At 41.8% G+C, this 21,463-nt stretch overlaps 1 protein-coding gene across 5 annotated transcripts in view; it reads right to left on the reverse strand.

The window, feature by feature from the left end:
* UTRN (utrophin) overlaps positions 1-21,463 on the reverse strand; it is a 560,266-nt gene that overhangs the window by 431,979 nt on the left and 106,824 nt on the right. For all 5 annotated transcript variants that reach the window (XM_074990438.1, XM_074990437.1, XM_074990436.1 and 2 more), the window contains one exon: positions 20,161-20,222. In XM_074990438.1, the coding sequence (XP_074846539.1) occupies positions 20,161-20,222 (62 nt within the window). The remainder of the gene's footprint in view (positions 1-20,160; positions 20,223-21,463) is intronic.

Genomic DNA, 21,463 nt, shown 5'->3' on the forward strand with positions numbered 1-21,463 from the left:
AATGCATGTGAATACGAGATAATCCTTAATAAATAACATCAAACCATGGGTTTTGTCACCACTATTTTAAGAACAGCGCACACACAATTATTTTACCAGTTAGAAAGCTTAAGTTACTTTCACCCCCATCTGAGGGTTAACCCCTCTCCGCCTCAAACCATCCCCCACATCCCCAGGCTTAACCCCTCTTACCCCAAACCCACCTCCCCATCCCCATCCCCATCCCCACAGTTAACCCCTCTCAGCTTCAAACCTGCCCCCACATCCCCAGGCTTAACCCCTCTCAGTCTCAAATCCAGAATTAACCTGCCTTAGCAGATGAGCTCCTCCAACTGTGCACACACACTGCCACTGCTTACTGCCCTCCCCCCGCAAGCCTCCTCCTTCTCAACTGGAATGTGAGAGTCTGGCAGGGGCAGAGACAACCGCTGCCTCCCCCTTCCTCCTCCCACACCTTCTTCTCAGCAGACATGCATGGCGCCAGTAGGGGCCAACTCGGCTGCCTCTCCTCTCAGCTCTCCTGCTCACTTCCCCCACCTACAGTAGGGGCAGCTCCCTACCCTGCTGCACTGAAATAACGGTACTATATTTAAATTTAAAGTAAACCAGTTAAATTAAGTTCCATTATTTCAGCAGCTGCAGGGCAGGGAGCCACAAGAGGAGTCAGCAGCAGCAGCGCCCAGAGATGCAAATGACTCCTTAATGAGCCATATGCAACTCCGGCGCCACAGGTTGCCGAATCCTAGCACAAAAGGTAGCAAAGAAACAGTGACATGGACTGGAAAGAAAAAAAGAGAGACATTATTCAGCACAAACAAAGCTTCCTATATTCCCACACACTTTTGCCATTGAAAAACTACCATGACTTCTGGGTGTAAGAAAGACTGTTTCTGGGAATATGCTGATGAAACTAATTCTCTGGGTAAAAACAGTACGTGCATGAACATGATGCAGGGCCTAGCTGAAAAAATGAAAGTTCATAAGGAAAATTGCTTATTGGGATATAATGTTGTGGATATGGCTGAATGGATCAACTGGCAAGCAATGTAAATAACCCATTTCGCAATGCGTCATTCTTCAAGAACCTCTCTATGCCTTTTAGTATAAATGCGACTTGACAAGTAAATTCCTAAGCTGTTTGCTTTTGCTATGTTGGATGTCGCTAGAAAAACAAGTTTTCTTTAGCTAATCCTTAAGGATTGTTTAATTAGTTAACTAGTTTTAGAATCTATCACCCAAGTATACAATAAAGAAAGCTGGAGTAAGAGAAATCTAGAGTTTCCAGTTGCCACTGAATGTCATTTTCTTATTTTATGTTACATAAATAAATACATGTCCCTTATTTTTGAACATCATGTCCACAGTTCACAATGGTGATACCATAAGTCTATTTCCTAGTTTACTTCAGCATAACTCAGCTTTTCTAAGAGAACCCCATTCTATACTTGTTTTCTCAAAAATCAGATGCACCAAGGAGTTAATCTGGGAGTAAGCCCCACTGAAGTGTACTCACTCGTACCTTTCTTGGTAACTCGGAACCAGATCTGCATCCTTGCTGATAAAAAATGTAAATATTAACTGAATAATAGAGTGAGAATAAGTGAGAAGGACTATTCAAAATAATATCTGAATTTGTTTCAGGATCCCATTTAAGCATAAGAGACAGACTGTCTATCTGCAGCAAATTCAGAACCATCCACTGGTACGTCTAGCAGCAAAGCTGCAATTAAACATATTGCAGACATTAAAGTATCAACACCACGCAAAAGATCTGTAGCGAGGACCAGCAAATACCAACAAAACACCATAGATAAAAAGATTGCTTGGTTCATTTATGCCACAAATTCTCCTTTTCACATTATTAACAATAAACACCTTCATTGACATAGTTGCTTCCTCATGACCAGGCTACATTCCACGTAGTAAAGGAGTCCTTGGTGACAGGTTGACAGATACAGTGTATGAGAAGCAACTTGATGGATGGAGCAAGGTACATAATGATGGAGAAATATGTGCCTGCTACCCAACAGAGATGGGGCTGCATATCTTTCAGAAACAATAGACACACTGGGAAATGCTCACACAACAGAATATTTAAGAAAAGTGTCAGAAAAGCTGTAATAAACTGTGAGCAAATATTCAAGTGACGTGTGAAGTTTTGTCATAGACACTGTTGCAAACATGGCAAAAATGAAAAGATACTCACAAACAGAAAGATGCACCTTAATAAGATACAGCTGCAGTACCCGTTTTAATGCATCTGTTAGCCAAAGAATCAGGTACATCTTCTCCAGGAACAAAAGAAAATGTTGAAGTCACAAAACACTTCCATAACAACTATTTTAAACCTGCTTCAATGAAGAGAAAAGGAGGATCCAAACTAATTCACCCTCAAAATGTTCAGTGGAATTCTATGATTGAGTTTTTTGAACTGTTTATTAAGAATTGGCCTATTATCATAAAATTTAGTGAAGAAGACTATGATTAAATAGCAGAAATATTTCATCCAAAGTAGCTAACATTGGAATAAAGAGGAATGTAGGGGATACATTCATTATACTGAAACCTATTATCCATAGCCTTAAACAACTTCAGCGTAATTGCTGCTGCATTGCTGATGCTATTGAGATTTGCAAGGCACTTCAGGAGACACTGACGAAGGAAATGCCTTACCAGAAAACTAAAATACAGGCAGTTAAAGAAGCAAATGGATCAAACGATAACTCCACCTAATTTTCTTGTGAGCATTCTTAACTGCAGCTAGAAAGACAGATGTCTAACTTCTGAAGATGATGCACAGCTTGGGTGTCTCAAAAACTGCTCCTCAGTTATGCCAAATAATAAATTTCAACCTGGAGTGAAACCATATCATCAGTACATGCTTACTGCTTTTGTTTTGAACAAAGTCACTCCTATGAACTGGTGGGAATTATTAACTAGGCACCTTGAAAACAAGAGTTCCTTTGGTTGCTAAGCCAACTTCTCACAGCAGTAGCTTCCCCTGTAGGCACAAAGGGGATATTTACATCCTTTGGTATTATTCACACAACCTCAGAAATTGATTGGGAGCTGAAAAAGCAGGAAAACTCTTATTTCTGTTTCAGTCTATGAATCAAAATGACAGTGGAAGTGGGGAAGATGATGGCTAGTTGAAAAAGTTTCAAGGATAACAAACATTTAGTGTTCTTAGCTCTTAACTGTTGGTGTTCATAAAATCTGAATTTAAAAAAAAAATTTGAGGACAGCTGCCAGCCAGCACTCAGGAGACTGCTACAATTGCCATGTGAAACATTTACATAAAATGTAAGACTTTTTAAGACTTAGTTTGATAAAATATAAGTGCTATTGCATGTATGTGTGTTAGTTAGTTTTTACAGTTCCTAATATACTGCTGCTACATCCGCAGCTTGACACAGGTAATGAGAATTGTGTATCATTTCCTAAATTAATAAAATCAAGATATCTAAAAAGTTACATGTACCCTCTTAGGATGTTGTAAAATACTGTGCTGAGTTGTAAATTAGCATGCTTTAGTGATCAGATTAGCACCATTCTTTGAAGAATATGTCCAGGAAGCATCAGGGTGTTTTTTTTTTTTTTAGTTTTTTGAATCGTCTTGATTTGAATCAATCTACCCTGCAGTCAGTTAGTCACAATATATAAAGTCTAGCAGAGAGAAAGGCGGGGGGGGGGGGGGGGGGGTGAGCAATGCAACTGATGAACTCATTTCAAACAATAAGTACGAGATATGAAAGAATTAAGAGTTTGCAAGCAGGAACATCACTATTTAGTAAATCTGACATCAGGAAATGGAATACATATAAACCCACACAGGAACATTTTAACCTTCCTGGACATTTAATAATGGAATTTAAAAGTAGCCTTTCCTCTATCAAAGAATTTTACCACAAGATTACAGAGGCAGACATCTGACAGGAAGTCCTTTGCAAATTTGACACATTTAAACTAGGCTTTAACAGAGATCTCAAATATCTTACACATACAAAGGCAATTTCTTCACCTTTGATATATGCAGGAATGGGACACAGCCTACTTAATTTACTTCATCAATCTGATCCTACTAGTGACAGGTAACCATTCCTCCACTCCACCTCCGCCCTCACTTTATAAACCCTAAATTATATTTTTCTGCTCCAGTCATCTGAGGAAGTGGGTTTGAACCATGAAAGCTCATGGACTAAAATTTCTTACTCTTTAAGGGGCTACAGGACTGCTTGTTATTTGTAAAGCTGCAAACTAGCCTGGCTACCCCTCTGAGACTACTTCATAAGCATGGTAAGAACACCACATGTTCATATAATTTGCATAGGGTTTATAGGTGCCATCCAGTTCAATACCAACCTTTAAACTTGGCCTAGGATGGCAGATTCGGAGAAAGGAACAGGTGGAATTCCTTGGGTTCTCCCACACACCATGATGTGGCATGGAAGCAGCAAAGGCACTGGAGATGAGCCACCACAAAATGACCTTTACCATGGATACCGGCATGCAAGCCAATTTAATTTGGGCCTGGATCAAGGAATAGATGATGGAGTCAAGGCCATTAAGGTGCACACAAGTCACTACTACTGTTGATTCTAAAACACCTGGCCATGACGAGCCAATGGAAGCTGCAATAACTGCAGAAAGAGCCAAGCTCTCGGAATCAAAGTATCTGCTGATATATTGTGAAATGGTTGTGATGGGGCTACTACAGGGTCTACCCCAGGTGCCAAGTGGAAGAACTGAAGAGCCGTTCATTATCCTCAAACAAAAAGAAACACACAAAAGCAATGCTAAAAACCCAATGTTTTGTAGATTTGTAGAACACTTCCACTGTATGGGGATGAGAGTCAGGGTCACATTATACCATATTGGTTGCCATCCAATATGTCTTATGAACTATTTTTCCTTTTAATTCCAAAATATATAGTCAAAGATCCAAGGTACCAATATAACTCACTAGTTTGTAATTTTTTAAGCACTTTGGATCATTTTATGGTGGGACCTATATAAATGTAATTTTTTATGGAAATGTGTTAATGGCCAGCGACAAAGCCCCAGAAAAAAAAAATCAACAGAACAACTGTTTCTCATTTACTTCAATGAAGTCCAGAACAATTGGCAAGATTCTCCACCACTGCCATTTACACTATGCAAAGTGGGAATAGAGTGTTACCATTCTGAACCAGTATATTTGATATTCACTTTTCACAGCTGTAAACAATTACATATAGGAAAAACAATGGAGGCCCAATGTCTGTTAATGTCCCATAAAATAACCATTTTATCACTGAAAAGATCTGATCCCGATTGACATACTCAGCACAGTCTGACAAATTATACCTAGACCTGAAGCAACAGGCAAGGGCAAACACATCATGACATCAGCCAGGAAGTAAGAGGAAAATAAACGGAGAAAGAGGAGACCAGCAGACACAAATTTAACTGGTTAAAAAATGAAAACTGGTTACTCACCAAGTAATTGAATCAGATGAGAAGTTTAAAGGGACACCATCATTTAGAATCTAGTCAGCCAAAACTTGATAGTTTTTGCTACTATATTAGGGTGACCAGATGCCCCAATAAAATTGGCCCTGTCCTGATATTTACCAATATTTCCTGCATCCCACCCTAGGTACTATTTGGACACCATTTGTCCAGATATTCAGGTGAGGAGGGGAGCAGTAGGCAGGGGAAGTGAGAAAGGACGCAGCAAGCCAGCAGCACGAGGAGGCAGCGGGGAAGCACACACAAACACTGCAAGCCAGCAGACTCCAGTGCCCTGGCTTCTGGTGACAGCCGAGCAGAGCAGGAGGGGTGGGACTGGGATGTCCCTTCCTTGAGGCTGCAAACAAACCTCATGCTTCAATTATTGGTCACCTGCCGGTTCTTTGTGACCAGTCTTAACACTGCACTGAATCCACACTCACTCTACGCACCCACTCTGCATGTCTGCATCTGATCCAAAGTGCTTATTTTAAGGGTTGGGGTGGCACAGCCAGAAAGCTCTGCAATCTGGCAAATGCACTCTCAGAAAAGGAAACCCACCCCAGGAGACTAAGACTGGGAGGGTTCCAATGGCTCTTGGAACCCAGAGCTGAGTAACAGCCCTAGTGGGGGAACTTCTGAGTTCAGCATGCCCCGAAGAATAGCTGGGCATGGCCGGGAGCACCCATGGCTGACTCCAAGGATGCCTAAGCTCTGCATTCAACAGAGGAGGCTGTTCAAAGCAGAGCACTGCAGTTTCCCAACTCTCCTTTCCCCATGAGTTTTCGCATAGGGGGAGGAGGAGGAGATGTCCCGCAGAGGTAACAGCTGCATCCCATCCCGTGTGCGTGCAGACCAGCCTACCTAGCTCACAGTGGGGCCTGAGGAAGGAGGCACCAAGCCATGCCCGGGACAAGGCTACAGAGACTGCTGCTGGCAATCCACACATGCCGATTCCACCCAGGGCAGGCCTGAGGGAGGCACCGTTAAGCCACTGCCCAGGTCACTCAAACACACTGGTGAGCAAAGACTGCACCTATCACCTGCTCTACACTAGGGAACAAGGTCGATCTCTAATACGCAATTCTAGCTATGCCATTAGTGTAGCTAGAACCCATACATCAGGGTCGACCTTGGTCCCTAGCGTACACCGAATGCCCCAAAATAAATATGTCTAACACACTGCTCTGACCACCTCAGGGCACAGGGTGAGGTGTGACTGTTGGCAGTAGGGATGCGCTCGCTGGGTTGTGTAACTGAATCAAGTTATTTGTGTACACCACCTTCCTCCCTTGGAACTGCAGGTAGTAACGTGCTAACACAATTAGGCAACCAGGGGATATTGTAATTTGGAAATAACCAATAGAGTTGGCGCTAGAGGCATTTGCAGCTCTTTTACTGCTGATATGCAGCTCATGGAGCACCTACTCCATTCACTCCCCAGAGGGGAGGGGGGAGGGGAAGGTGAGGGAGAGCTTGGATCCTTAAAGCAGGATGGTGGGGTAGGAGCTTCAACCAGCAGAAGCGGGGTCTTGGGCAGCGTTTCCCCTAAGCTGAACACTAGAGCAGCCACTCAGTAGATTCAGATTTTGCCCAGCTGATTAGCACAGCACCAACAGCTTTCCATAGTGGCAGCAGGTGTTTCTGTTGGTGGCACACATTTGCACATGTGTTGGTGCATGTAACAAAATTTATTCTGCCTATGGATGGGAAAAATTAGAGGGAACCCTGGTCTTGGGGTTTCCAGGAAGAGTGGTGGTGAAGGAGGTGAGAGGCAAGTCAGCAGTAGGTGACTGTGAGGGAGGCATGAGAGTGGGTGGACGGGAGGGTCATAAGGAGGTAACAAAAGTGTGGAGGGATCAGGGAAGGGAGTGTCCCGATATTTAACACTTTTGATCCGATCACCCTAACTACAGTGGCCCCAAATCCTCCTGATGATTGTTGTGACTTTACAAACACATTTTTACTCTATTTCTCTATCCTCCTTGCTGGGTGAGGATACACACACGGGAAATTAACAGAATGGCTGAACAAAGGGAAACATTAAACTCGCTGTACACCAAGTGCTATTAGAGGTACAAAGTCAAACAGGAAAAAAAAAAGGAAGGTTTTTTTCCCCCTCTAATCTTTCATTATACATGTAATAATAAAAAGTGATATGCATTTGCATGCTAAGTCAAAAATATCCTTTAAAACATTAGGCACTTGAGACAGCAAAAATTAGTGGAGGAACAGTGTGGGTACACAAGAAGGAAAATACAATTTACGTACTGGAATAAATCTGCAATTTTGGGTGCCCAATTTGAGATGTCCAAAGAAGCTTGATTTTTAAAGGGCAAGCACTCAGCACTTCCGAAAACCTGACTTCTTTAAGGTGTCAGCTTGAGAGCACCCAAATATGGAAGCAACCAAAAACACTAATGAGATTTAAAAATTTAGACCCTCTTGTGCGTTGAAAAAAATTTAACCAATGCGCTTTCCCTTCTTATGTTCCATCTCTGCAACATCTGGGGTCTCTATGCTGACTGAAGTAACAGCCAAATACAAAACCATTCTGGAATTAGAAGGCTCATGGATTGTATCTATACCACAAGATATGTCTACCAAGTTCATTGTTACTGGAACATCTTAAAACATTTACTCTGCTCTAGATCAGAGATCAAAAACCAGAACTAAATATTTCTTTTATTCCTACTTTAACAAACAGGAAAATAGACTTTTCTATCTTGAAATTATTACAGCACGGTTACATTAGAGCCACCTTCTTCCCACTCCCTCAGGCTATAAATTTTATGCTATGCCTCCTTGAAGTGCTCCCCTGGATATCACTCCATGGCTTCAAAACTTGTTCAGCTGCTCTACGGACAGCCAGTGAAACAACTATAGCACCAGACAGATGAGCTCTGAATGAACTATGCTGTTCAGCAGACAAGCTGAAGCACTCTTCATCACATTGAGTTGAATCTGCAGTCACTAACTGTATTCTAAAATAACGGCACATTGGCCATATATGCATATGTCACTGACCCATTTTACCTCTGAAAAGATATGTCCAAGTCTTTTGGAAAGTTGGAGGTCATTTTGAATGCTGCTGTTCCTGGGGCATGTGGGGGATTATATTGCCATCTTGCCTGAGCTTAGGCATCTACTTTTCACCCAGGCTTTGATGTCATTCAGGTGCTGCAACAGTAATAATGGATAGTCAGCCACCGCTTACCTATATTTCATGCCTTTGGTTTAGAGGCAGATGTCGAGAATAAAGGTCTGCAGAACTCTACAGATGAGAGCTCCAAAAGTAAAGGTGTTGCCTAGTAGAAGCACCCTGGATAGGGTGCATCAATAAAGAGTGCTGTTGGTTACTCCTGCATGATTTCTGAGCAGAATGCCATAGTAAACAGCAGTAGACAACATTAAATGCTACAGAGAAATAAAGCAGAACAAGGATGGAAGTTTGCCAATTAACTATATAAAGAAGCACCACTAATGCTGTTTTGAGCCATACGACCTCTCTTAGCAGAGGACATGTGTAACTTGAGACAGCTTTTAACGAGTTTCTCAATTACCTTCTTAGAACTGAGTGCCTGGGTGCCAGTCAGTAATTGCAAAGTTATTCACCGTGTCAGTTACACACATAGCAATGAGAAGTAGGCATCAAGTCTTCAAAAAAAAAAAAAAACCTTTATCTGTTATCAGAGAGCCCAGATGTTTCTGGCCATCATTCTCCAGCCAGAACGGATATAGGCCAGTGTCACTGATCGTCACTTACATTTCCTTCAATGTATCTAGGATTACTTGTTGTGCACATGGATTGAATTCTGTAAAGGAGGGTGTTGTGCTATCAGGTTAGTGTAGGATTAAGCTAAGTGTTCCTTCCCCCTAATATTTATATGATCTACAATAAGACCTAGCTTACTGAAAGTTAAGTAGTCTGGTACTACTAACAACTCTCAGGTAATCCACTTACATCCATGAACGTATGCTCTAGCTTGCAAATCTGTGCAAGTTTATTAGAACAAATGACTTTTTGTTGTATTTTGCAGTTAAACATCCTTAAATTGTCATTCTTTACTAATATAGAAATATTTCACATTCAATTATGATGTAATAAGAAGATTCACAGTCTCATTGAGAAAGTTCCTTTTTCTTGATTCTTGCTTAGTTTATGTTACAGACACGGTGCAATTTACTTTGCTTTTACTACCAAAAGAGAGGGCAATGTATTTTAATCTATAAACAAAATTAACCCATAATCATAAAAGGCTGCAAACAAAAGCCATTACAATAATATAGTGAATAAGGAGCACTTGGTTACTTTTAGCAGAAGTACTTGTAGCAGAATGGAAGATGTTCTCTTTTCTCATTAAGTGAGCTGAGGATGGATTATAGTAAGCGAAACTGAGTATGGTTGCACCAACATAGGGAATAAGGAGACCCACAGAAACCCAGTTTATGTTAAAATCCTGCATGGGAGAACTGTGCTGAAGAATTAACTAATGTTAAGAATCTGAGAATTAAAAGAACAGCAGCAACAAAATGAAAGAGCTATGATCCCTGTCAGCTCCACATTGATGAATCTGAGGGGGCACCAGGGAAATGGTAGGTGCTTGAAAAGCAAAGGTATAATTCTCCACTAGCTACGCACAGGAGACTCAAAACATGTTCACTGTATAAAGCAGCTCCGGCAAGAGCTACAATAAGCATTGTACAGTTATACATGTGTGTCTCAGCGAGGCTCCACTGTACTCCAAAATTAAGTAAAACACCCGCTCTCCTAATTAAGAAGCGTGGTGGGTGTGTCTGAGGAAGAAGTCACTGCTTTGTGAATATAAAATCCCCGCCTTTACTTCCTGAAACACTCAGCTGTGTAGCACAACAGCAACACACACTACAGGGTAAGGCCTAGCCCATCCATCTCTGCTTCACCCCAGTTGTGCTGGGTTCTTTGGTAGCATGAGGTCATCCACATTCTCAGAAAAGACATTTAGTTATACTACCCCAGATATCCTAAGTGGTGATGTGAAAAGGTTATCGTTGTTGTTTTTAAATCCTGCAAAACTGTCCAGTTTCAGCACCCTGTAAGATGGTAAATAGTTAAATCAAAACTGGGATATTCCCATAAAATTATGGACATTGGTTACTCTAGTCTTGGAGGAATGGAGGTTAAATTAGGGGGAAGAGATCTACGTAGTTAATTTAGGTAACTAGAGCCCAAACTGTTTATTATGTTTTAACATGCTGTTCTTCCCAAAGATTTTATGCTAATGACCTTTGCAATTTAGTCATACTCCTATGGGCACCAAATAAAAAAAAAACAAGATAATCTGATAACGTCAAAACCTGAATCCAGTACATGGGAACCTGATGTGGGAAACAGTTCAGAAAGTGAAGAGGTCACTGGACAATGTAAACAATTGCGTCAACAAATAAAATCCGTTATGGCTTCCTAATGTCTAAGTTTAGACCACAACTTGATCTACAGAAATATTTTTAAGATATGAAATGGAACTTTTTCTCCTTTTTGTTGGCCCTCCAAATGTACAAAAAAACAGGACACAACATACATGAACAAAAATAAAATGCATTTGCAGACCACAATTTAGCAAAATTATATAAGCTTAAGTGAATCACACTCATATGCACAAGTCTGTTTCTCTTAAAAAGGACATAAACCCATGATTAAGTGCCCTCTTGAATGCGCTTAGGACCTTTGTGGAATTGGCACCTCATTACTAGCAGGCAAAATTTTCTCATCTTCTTACACAGATAACTAATAGAAGTAAACACTAATGCTCTTTCAAAAATAAAAACAATCAAGTGATCAACTAACTCCCATGAAGATCGGTGAAGAGAAGAGCAGAAAGAGTTGAGACATAGTGTAAAGTTTAAGTCAACAAGATGACAGAAATAGGTTGAAGTACTTGTAGAACTGAAATAGGGAGGGTACTTACCAACAGCTGCATGTTTTGTTGATCTGTATTTGTATTTCACTGAGGGTTTTAGAAGGGCATTGTGCACCTGCACCTCGAGAAGTTGAAAGTAGCACTGGTTGGGCCTTGTGTGCTCACTGACTTATCCATTCCTCAGTCTGAGACAATGAAGAGTGGGTTCGCTGATCACCTGACTTGCAGTACAGAAGGTAAGATCAAATCAGAGGGGAAGGATGGCAGAAAGTGGAATACAGACAAGGATCAGGCTTCTGTCCTGTAGCAGAACAACAGAGCTTGAAGTTTTGGCCCTTACGTGGAGGGGAACTTGGGCCTTCAACCCTGTAAGAAGCAGCTGCTGGGGCTCCAGTCTTCACCAGGAGCAGAACTAGAGTCCCCACAACTGGATGTGCCTGTATCCCAAACTCCTGGAGATTATCCCACATAGATGAGAAGGCCAATAAGTCTGACCACCCCAATATAGATGGTAAGGAGTATCAGCACCCAAAGAGAGCACTGGCAAAAGAATACTGCACTCAGGTACAATGTCTTGACAACATATGAACGGATCACCTTCTGGCTGCTTCACAGATGTCCAAGAGGGGCAGCTCTTTAAGAGATGCCATAGTTGTTGCTTGCACTCTGGAGGAATGAAATCTTACCCCACTGTGGGACAGACAGGAGGGAAAGCTGAAAGAGCAGAATGAAGCCAAAGATCCATTTGGAGATTCTCTGGGTAGAGATGATGTGCCCTCCCACGCATTCAGCAACAGCAATTTTTAATTGGTTTTGTCCTCTGCAGGAAAAGGCCAAGAAGGCCTGCTGAACACTGAGGGAATAGAGCCTTTGTTTCTCTGCTGAAGCATGAAGCTTTGAGAAGAACACTAAGCTTTTTAAAACTATTAAAACTGCTAAAGCTATTTACGAGCTAGGTAGATGTTACTTTTGTAGAATGAAGCCAAAACTGTGGCTACTCAAGGTTCCAGCCCCTACTGTGAAGCACTGAGAAGGAACTGGAGGGAAAGTTATCTGATTGGCCCTTCATCCCCAGGGAATGAGGCACAAGGTGAGCCAGGGTGCATTTGCAGTCCAACACAGACACATCTCTTACATTCTCTATCACCAGACACAAGGTGTGCACATATAATTCTCAGGGCATACAATAGGGACCACGACTCAAAGAAGATAGAGATACCTCTCCACTGTACTCATGGAACACTCAACATGTTATTGACCTATGTGGAAAGCAAAAAAAGCAAACAAAATATGAAAGGAAACCTCAGACCTAAGAAGCAGGTAAGAAAATACATTGCATCAGGAAGTCCGTGGATATGTGCAAAGTTTAATGAGTCCTGTCCCACTGAAAGTGCTAAAAATATCTTCTTAATTCTCATTCATTTTTTCTGCCTGGTACAGGCCTAAAGCATACAAAGACCCTTACTTTCTTCATCTTCTTGAACAGAAGTTTTTAGAAATATGTTCTTAATCTCAATATTTTCATTTGACACGTAACTGAGGCCATTTCTACACATGCCACTTCCACGGAGCAAAAGATTCTAATGAGGCACGGACGCAAATACCCCGTGCTTCATTAGCATAATATCAGGTGATTTGGAGTCTGGAAGACCATTCTTCTGGACTGCAAAACGCCGTGTAGAAACGCAGCCCCGGGGGGGCTTCTGGAAGGAAGTCCTTCCTCCGGAGGCCCCTTCTTCCTGAAAATTTTTGGGAAGAAGGGGCCTCCGGAGGAAGGACTTCCTTCCAGAAGCCCCCCCGGGGCTGCGTTTCTACACGGCGTTTTGCAGTCCAGAAGAACGGTCTTCTAGACTCCAAATCATCTGATGTTATGCTAATGAGGCACAGAATTTGCATCCACGCCTCATTAGCATCTTTCACTCTGTGTATTAGCATGCCACTTCCGAAGGAAATGGCCTGTGTAGAAAGAGCCTAAGTAAGAACATTTCAGTTCAAAATTAAAGACATCAAAAGCCTACTGAATGGGCAGACTATTACTTTTACTTCTAGTTCTTAACCTAGAGATAAACTAATTGATTCATATTACTTCTAGGCCAAATTCCCTTCAACCCTCTCACTAGATCATAAAATATATTAAAATTAAACTTTAGGTAAATTTAGGATTACTTTAAAAAATTCTGAGCTCTGTGAAGAAGTAGGTAGAACAAACAAAAGAAATAAACACAGACCCAAACACTAAATGTTTTCAAAACTTAGATCAGTTCAGATAAATACTGTTTGCACCACTACAGGAAAGGTTCTGTCCCCAAATATTCTGCTGTTATTTTACCAGTTTGCTAGGTCTAGCTATCTTGGTGAACCAAGTTACTGCTTTCTGGGTAAACAGAATGCAATTTACTAAAGGAAAGCCTCAACTGAATTTTTAAAAATGTTTCCTGCTGCAATAGTAATAATGATTAGATTACAGAATATTCTGTAAAGGAAATGAAAAATGCTTCTTGGGACACTCAAAAATTAAATTGGAGAAAGGATTAGTAACTCAGATGGTATTTCCTTGGACAGACAAGATGACTTAACAGTTATTATCTCTAATGTTGCACAAATCTATCAATTCCCTGAATCTGACACATGTAACTCCTCCTGCAATGTCTTTGGCCTGGAGACTCCCCAATTCATGTGAAATTGTAGACAACAGGAAGATTAGGCAACATAATTACACAGATTAATTGGACTTGCCAAAAGAGTGCATTTGGAAAAATATCAAAAAGGTAAAGGGATCCAGGGTTTGTGTGTGCGTTTAAAAAAAAAAGGGGGAAATTGTAAGGGACAAAAACCACAAAGCAGTAATGTTGAGACAAAACCTAGAAGTGAAAAAATGTAAAAGACTAGCGTTAAATTACTTACACAAAAGTATCATGCCATAAAACAGGGATGTAAACAGTTCCTTTCTATTAACCTCAATCCAGCAAAGTACTGTATCATATAAACAGATCTTTAGGAGAAGTACTATATTTGTATACATTTTTTCAGTGCTTAAAACACCTGGAACATGTTTTGGACATATGAGTATTAACAGACATACATAAAAATAGTAGTCAATTAACCACAGTTAACTCTTGAAATTAATTGAAATCAGTAGATTAGAAAATACAGAAAACATCAAAAATATTTAAATAAGTGGTATTGTATTATTAATCATTCGGTTAATCAATTATGTTAATCATGTTAACAGACCTAGTTGATAACATTATTACAAGCATGGCTGATAGCATCACCTATTCCAGTTACCTAACATTTCCCATTGTAAGAACCTAGGATTTCAGCTACTTACAAAACTTTGACCATTTGAGCTAATTTTTCCCCATGATAGAGGTCTGCCTCAGGCTGAATATTTCCGGAAAATGTCAGCCTTACCAGAGATGCCATTTCTGAGGACAAGACAAGTGAAAATGTATACCACCCATGCAAACAAACCTGAAAACACTCCCTTTTAAAAGCTCTAACACCTGCATCCATTGGAGCAAGACGACCTTGCATCAGGGATGTGTCTTTTGCTATCCAAGTGAAAATCCAACTCTGTTTCACACCTACAAGGTTAAGACCCAGGGCCTTTATCTTTCGGAAGATCACTCAGAGGCCCGCACACGCCATAAGGTGGTCCCTCCCCCATCAGCATTCCATCTTGGCCCCAACTGAGGGGAAGATGGTAGAAAAGTGGGGAGGGCTCCCTCTGAGGCCTCCTCAGTAAAGGACAGAAAGAGAGAGAGAGAGAGAATGAGAGAGAGAGAATGAGAGAGAGAGAGAGCGCACCAAACCAGTCACTGCTCCCAGAGCTTCCTCTGGCAGCTCCAGCCACTGGACTCTCTCAGGAGGCACAGAAGCAGCCCTAGCAGCAGTTCCCCAAGACGCCTCTTACGCGACACCTCTTTTAAGAGGGGGAGATGCTGGGTCCATGACTCTCTGAGCTTTTCCCCAGAAACAGGTGCTTTCCCCAAGTAACCATCACCCAGCCCTCCGTGGTGTCACTGGACAGCTGGCCAGTGAGGTTAGGTCTAGGGGCAAGGGCAATGGGGTCTAGACTGCAAAAGAAGGTGATGATGGCCAGCAGACAGAGGATGGTCTTCACTGAGATAAGCCCCAGATATCACAACAACCTGATGGCTTCTGTCAGCAGCAGAATATCTCCGTTTGGCTGGGAGCAATGATGGGACCATCCCCAGCACCCTAGTGAGACTGTCAGTGGGTGCTGATGAGGAGTGGGGGAAACTAGGTAGGACATGCCCCAAAAGCGCAGGAGAGGGAGCATGGAGCCTTTCCCTGATGAGAAGTGGGCCCAGTAGAGGGCATCTTACCTGGGAAACCAGGAAGGCTGTTCCAAGCCCTCCAAAAGCATCACCACCATCAACAGAATGGGGACTTACTAGCAGAAGAGAAGCCATGACCCCCGCCCAGCGTGGGGAAGAGGTGGCAATGGCAGCAGTAACATCCAGGTGGATGTGGGCCCCATGGCAGATGGCACTGGAATGGCAAGTGGGGCCACAGCCACCTGGATTTATGCCCCAGGTGCTGTGGAGCCAATGCCCCTAGAAATGGCAGCTGCCCCCATGGAACAAGCCTACTGGGTGGGCTCTTGCTCTTTCTTCTGGCCATGGCCCTTTACTGCAGCTCCCAGGAAGCAGCCACTGGGTCCCTGCAGCCCCCAGGCACATGGACAGCAGAGAAGGTCCACGCACTGCCCTAACAATCGCAGGCACCACCTCCACACCTCCCACTGACCACAGTCTCTACTCAATGGGAGCTCCTCCAGAGGCAGGATTCAGGACAGGGGAAATGTAGGGACCCTCCAAGTACTCAGGAGCAATGGGTATCTGGTGGCCACATCCAGGAGCCAGATGAAGCTCTGGGCAGGTAGAGAGCCTGCCTTAGCCCCAGGTCCCCACTGTGCTGGCCAAACATGAGACACCTGGCAACCTGAGGCGCAAGAGGTGGAGGGGCACAGGGAGTGAATAGGAGAGCAAATGAAATGGGGGTGGTGCACAGAGTCCACAAGTGCATGGAGCATGCAGGGTTTGGCAGGGGAAGAGACAAAAGAGTAAGCAGAAGGGGTCTGGATAGGGGACAAAACAACAAAAGATATGACTTGGGCGGACTAAGGAAAGCCACCAAGTAAACAAAACTGTGAGGCCAGGTGCACCAGTGATGCAGGCAAAACAGAAAGCAAAGAGGGTCCTACTGGGTGGGACTGGGGAGGCAGGCAAACAGCAGAAAAGTAGGAAAAGCCCAGGCTGGGCAGAGGAGGTATACAGCAAACAGCAAAGGGATCAGGGAACAAACACGTACCCATGTGAAATGACAGGGAGGGCAACCTGCAGGGAAGAGGGGGATCGCAAGAGACAGGAGGAGCAGCAGACTACAGGGGAAACTGAGATCATGCAAAAGAGGGCACCAAGCCATGAGTGTTGAGCATTCAGAGCTGCAACTGAAATCTGTGGAACTGGGCTTTAAACATACACAGTGTGATCAATATTATGAGAAAAATCAGGTCCCAGATGCCTCAAACAGGGAACTCCAAATTTTTTGCTTAACATCTCTGCATCTCAGTTTCCCATCTATGAAATGAGGCACTTGTGCGCGCGCACACTCTCTCTCTCTCTCTCTCTCTCTCTCTCTCTCTCTCTCTCACACACACACACACACACACACACAGAGTCTACCTCTCACAAGGTTATTGTGAAAATAATTTCATCTGTGAAACACTCAGACTCTAATGACTGCCAGAAAGAAATCCATGAGGAAATTAATAATTTAGTCATCAGAGCAGGAGCTGTACAGGGTGCAGAAAATCAGCAGTGGGGCCACACACACTGAACAAAATACTTAATAGCTACTCATTAATTGAGCATCGTCCATTTTGCCTATTGCATGAGGCAGCAATCCTGTGGAACACAATATGTGAACATTTAATTAAAAACCATCATAGTACACATGTATGGGAAAGGGGGGGATTCATATGACACAGATAACCTTAATTCCAACATTTCCTAATTTCTCAGTGCTTGAATTTGCAAACCTAACTATGATCTTTTAAATTTAGTTTTTGTGTGCATTATCACTATAGATTAAATACGAGGTGACAGACAGAGAAGGATATAACTAAAAGTAGCAGTGTATGAAATTTAAAACACTTTTTTTTTCTCCAGATATTTGACCTAAACGTGACTGATAATTAGTTACATTATTTTGTGGAACAGTCCCGTTGGGAAAGCGGAAATAGTCCTACAACATATCTCATACTAGATTTGAAAAACACACAAAAAAGTGCATTTAAGGGGGAAAACTCCCCTGGTTTAATTGTACCGGTTTGTAACTTTCCCAAATTTTTGCAATTTTTAATTGTTTCCATATTTAGTTTTTATATTAGGTACATATCAATAAGACCGGGGTATTTTTCTGCTAATGTTTCTTACAATACCAATAAGTGCACAATTTTAAAACTATATAGATGCTTAGCATTAGCTGGATTATTTCCTCCAATCTGATGGTGCCAGTTTTGCAGACTTACTGAAGTTAGATGAAGCTGAATGTACTACAGCTTTCAAAAGTCTGAGGCTCAACAGAGTAAATTAATTGCCTTCTTTACCACTTAAACTATTTTAAATTAACTTTCCTTTTTATTAAAAAAATTATGCAATTGGAGTGTAATTACACTGCCAATATAATTCTTAGAGTGACTGACAAGGCAAGAGAATGACATTGTTCTATACTGTACAGAAGTTTTTTCAAACAAGTCCAATCGGTTTAATTAAAGTTCAAGCAATTTTTAAAGTGCATGAAATTACAGAGGCTACGAAACAGCGAAGTAGCTTATTTTCTATTTCTCTGTCCATTAAATTGTTTTATACAGCAAGTATAGCTAAACTATTTTGCACTCATTTACACATTCAAATGAAGGGCTATTAGTGTCAGTTAACGTTCAAGTTCTTAGAGCCTGAAATTAGTAATTCGGCAATTTCTCAGTTTTTATTCCATATTTTCTGTGACATAAGATAAATAAACCTACTCAATTTCTCACATCTGCATCTGCACTTTTCCCTATCATGAGACATGTGCCATTAATCCAACGGTGTCATTTCCTGTGCTCATTTTTAAATGTAAGATACAAGATTTTCTAAAATATTATTTTCTTCCCTAATCTTTTTATCATGCTCTTCACTGTGGTATCCAAGTGCATTAGTTTCCCTAAGCTAGTGCTCTGTTTGTGCAAAGAAGCCATACCCAGTATTTGAGCTGAACATGACAGGAGAGGAGTACATCATACAGGTCCTTTATGCCTGAGAGCAGGGGTGAGCAAACTTTTTACGTCGGGCCCCACTTTTCATCCCTGCACTTAGCAAGGACCCCCAACCTGTCTAATGTCATCCAAACCCATAGAAATTTTGGTTATGGTCGTATGAGAAAAAAGCCTTTTCAGCATGTGTAAGAAACTAAGTAATGGAGCGTGTAAAAAAATGAACTGGTATATAAATGTGCACACACATACAGAAAAACAGTAACATACTTCAACATTTTTAATGAGGTAGATAAGCCAAACACCCAGCAGCCAATTATGTTGCACCCCGCTTTATGAAATGTCACACCCCCCCAGCCCCGCACCCTCCGATTTTGCACACTCCTGCCCTATAGTACAAGTCTTCTAACCATTAACTTAGCTTGCATATCTTCATGTTGTCATTAATGGGTGATGACTTTCATCCACAGAAGTACTCTCCTTCCCTTGCACTTAAACAATGTGTTGTAATTGGGAGGGCTGAAGAGAAGGTAACCAAACTTCTACATTCTGTAAACCAGACTGTAGCTTTGGGAAGTCTATGATACAATCATTTCCTACAAGGCTTTTAAATTAGTCTCCTCCTAATCCTCAAACATTGGACTTCACATGTGTGCACCTTTCCACTAAGTGAGGCGCCCACATTAGAAGTTCTTCTTTCAGTAGCCTTTCTGGCCTTTACCTGAGGCCAACCTGGGTTCCTCTTTTCATGCTATTGAGTAGGAAATAATCCCATGGTCCCTGTGTTTATGGGCAAGGTTCCATTTTCAGTGATCAGTAGAGTGGCATAAAAGGAGCTTTAAAATAGCTACTATTCTTCCCTGTGGGACACTACAACTTTCTTTCACAACCCCAAATAAGAGGCAATGTCCCCAATAGATTTTAAGTGACAGGAAAGCACTGGAACCAGAAAGTCAGAATGTGAAAGCAAATGAGTATGCAAACATGAATGAATAAATTATCTGCCAGGTCCTAACGAACACTCAAACTGACAGCACTTTGTGGACCAGCGTAGAGGTTCACTGAATATTTTGTATGAGTAGAACAGACTGAGCATCAGCATAGCAAAGGCTGTTTACTAGAATCCACTCCAGATATTATATGTACATTTAACTTCCAGCATGACATCTATGAACTGAACTTACACTACCCAGCAGAAAACTAATTCTTAACACATATGAATATAATTGACTGTCACAAACTAGCAGGAGTGTACTAGTTGCATGGGGTGGTGGAGAAGGATGAATGAGAAGGGGACACAGCCAATATTTTACTTAAAACATATAAATTAGCCTTTATACACTTCACTATGTTTTTCCGAAACAGTACTTCAAAATGATTGCACTAAGTACATTTAGTAATTGCTAAAAACTCTGAAACAAAACATGGTACCTAGAACTGAACTGGTCTAGTTCTTACTGGAATTTTTTAAATCATTACTACCTTGGAAAAGCGAGCATTTATCCATTTTGTAAAGGTCTTCTTCTGTACGTCATTGTGCTCATCTGGAGGGGAAAAAAAAAGTGGGGGGGAGACAATGAGTGAGTATTTATTCTTTAAAATTTTCCAAACAAGATTAATATTTCAATCCTGGGGGTGTTTGAGATAGCATTTCAAGCAAAACAGTCCCAGCCTCTTTGTGTAGAACTTGCTGGCTACTTAGCAGACAGGATTACTCAAATTCAGACTAACACTACCGCATCAAGGAAATAGGGCAATACCATGACTCAGACAGCACTTGTACAATCTATTCTCATCGAGTTGCAACCAGTGTCACTCAATATATTTCTGGAAGTGGTGAGGTGCACCTGGGGCTGCTACCTTGCAATTTAACTCACATCCCTCCTGGCTGCTAAAAACCAACAAATGAGTCAGTGCTTGGAGCCTGTCAGGAACTTGTTACCTGAGGGTATCTTACCAAGGAGGCACTCGTGAGGAGGCTCTTGCTCTATTAATAAACTCCTGATGCTACTAATCTTTTTGATCCACTAGTAACAGAGAGGGAACCATGCTAGTCTATATACTATCAAAACAAAAAAGCAGTCCAGTAGCACTTTAAAGACTAACAAAATATTTCATGTAGTTGATTGAAGGAGTTTTGCCTTCTCCCTCCTACATGTTTCCCAGGCCTGGCTGGGCTCTTGGCATCTAGACGGAACACCTGCTTTCGTGTAGGCAAGCCGCCGGAGCTGTGTTGTTTTGATTAGGTGTTTTTGAGAGTCCATGTTCAAGGACTGGGAGGATTGATGTGGCTTTTTTAGAGATAGAAGTGCTGAGCCAGTTATTGTAGCTAATTGCAGCTGACTGCTTTTCTCATAATAATGTGCTCTCACTTGGTTATAAAAGCTGTGAGAATAATAAACTCAGGGCCTTCAGACTATAGAACTGTTGGCCCCCTGCTGTCTATGTTCGTCTTTGTCTTTCATCCCTCGCGGTATCGCACCTCTGGGACCTGTCACTAAAAAGAAATACAACATCTGGCGCCCGAACAGGGACACGGAGGTGAGAAGCGTCCATGCGGCGAGGAAGGTGTATCAATACCGGAGGGACCGAAGAGAATTTCTAGACTGGGTAAGTCAGACCTTCGGGATTCGGGCAGGGTTAAGATGGGGAATTCCCCATCTTCTTACTCCTCTTATATTGAATTGCTTCAGACGTTACTGAAAAGCTCAGGAGTAAAAGTAAAACAAAGTACATTTCAGAAACTATTTGATCTTATTTGTAAGCATTGTTATTGGTTTACCCC

Source organism: Carettochelys insculpta, chromosome 3, assembly GCF_033958435.1.
Source record: "Carettochelys insculpta isolate YL-2023 chromosome 3, ASM3395843v1, whole genome shotgun sequence".
NCBI classification, from domain to species: Eukaryota; Metazoa; Chordata; order Testudines; family Carettochelyidae; genus Carettochelys; species Carettochelys insculpta.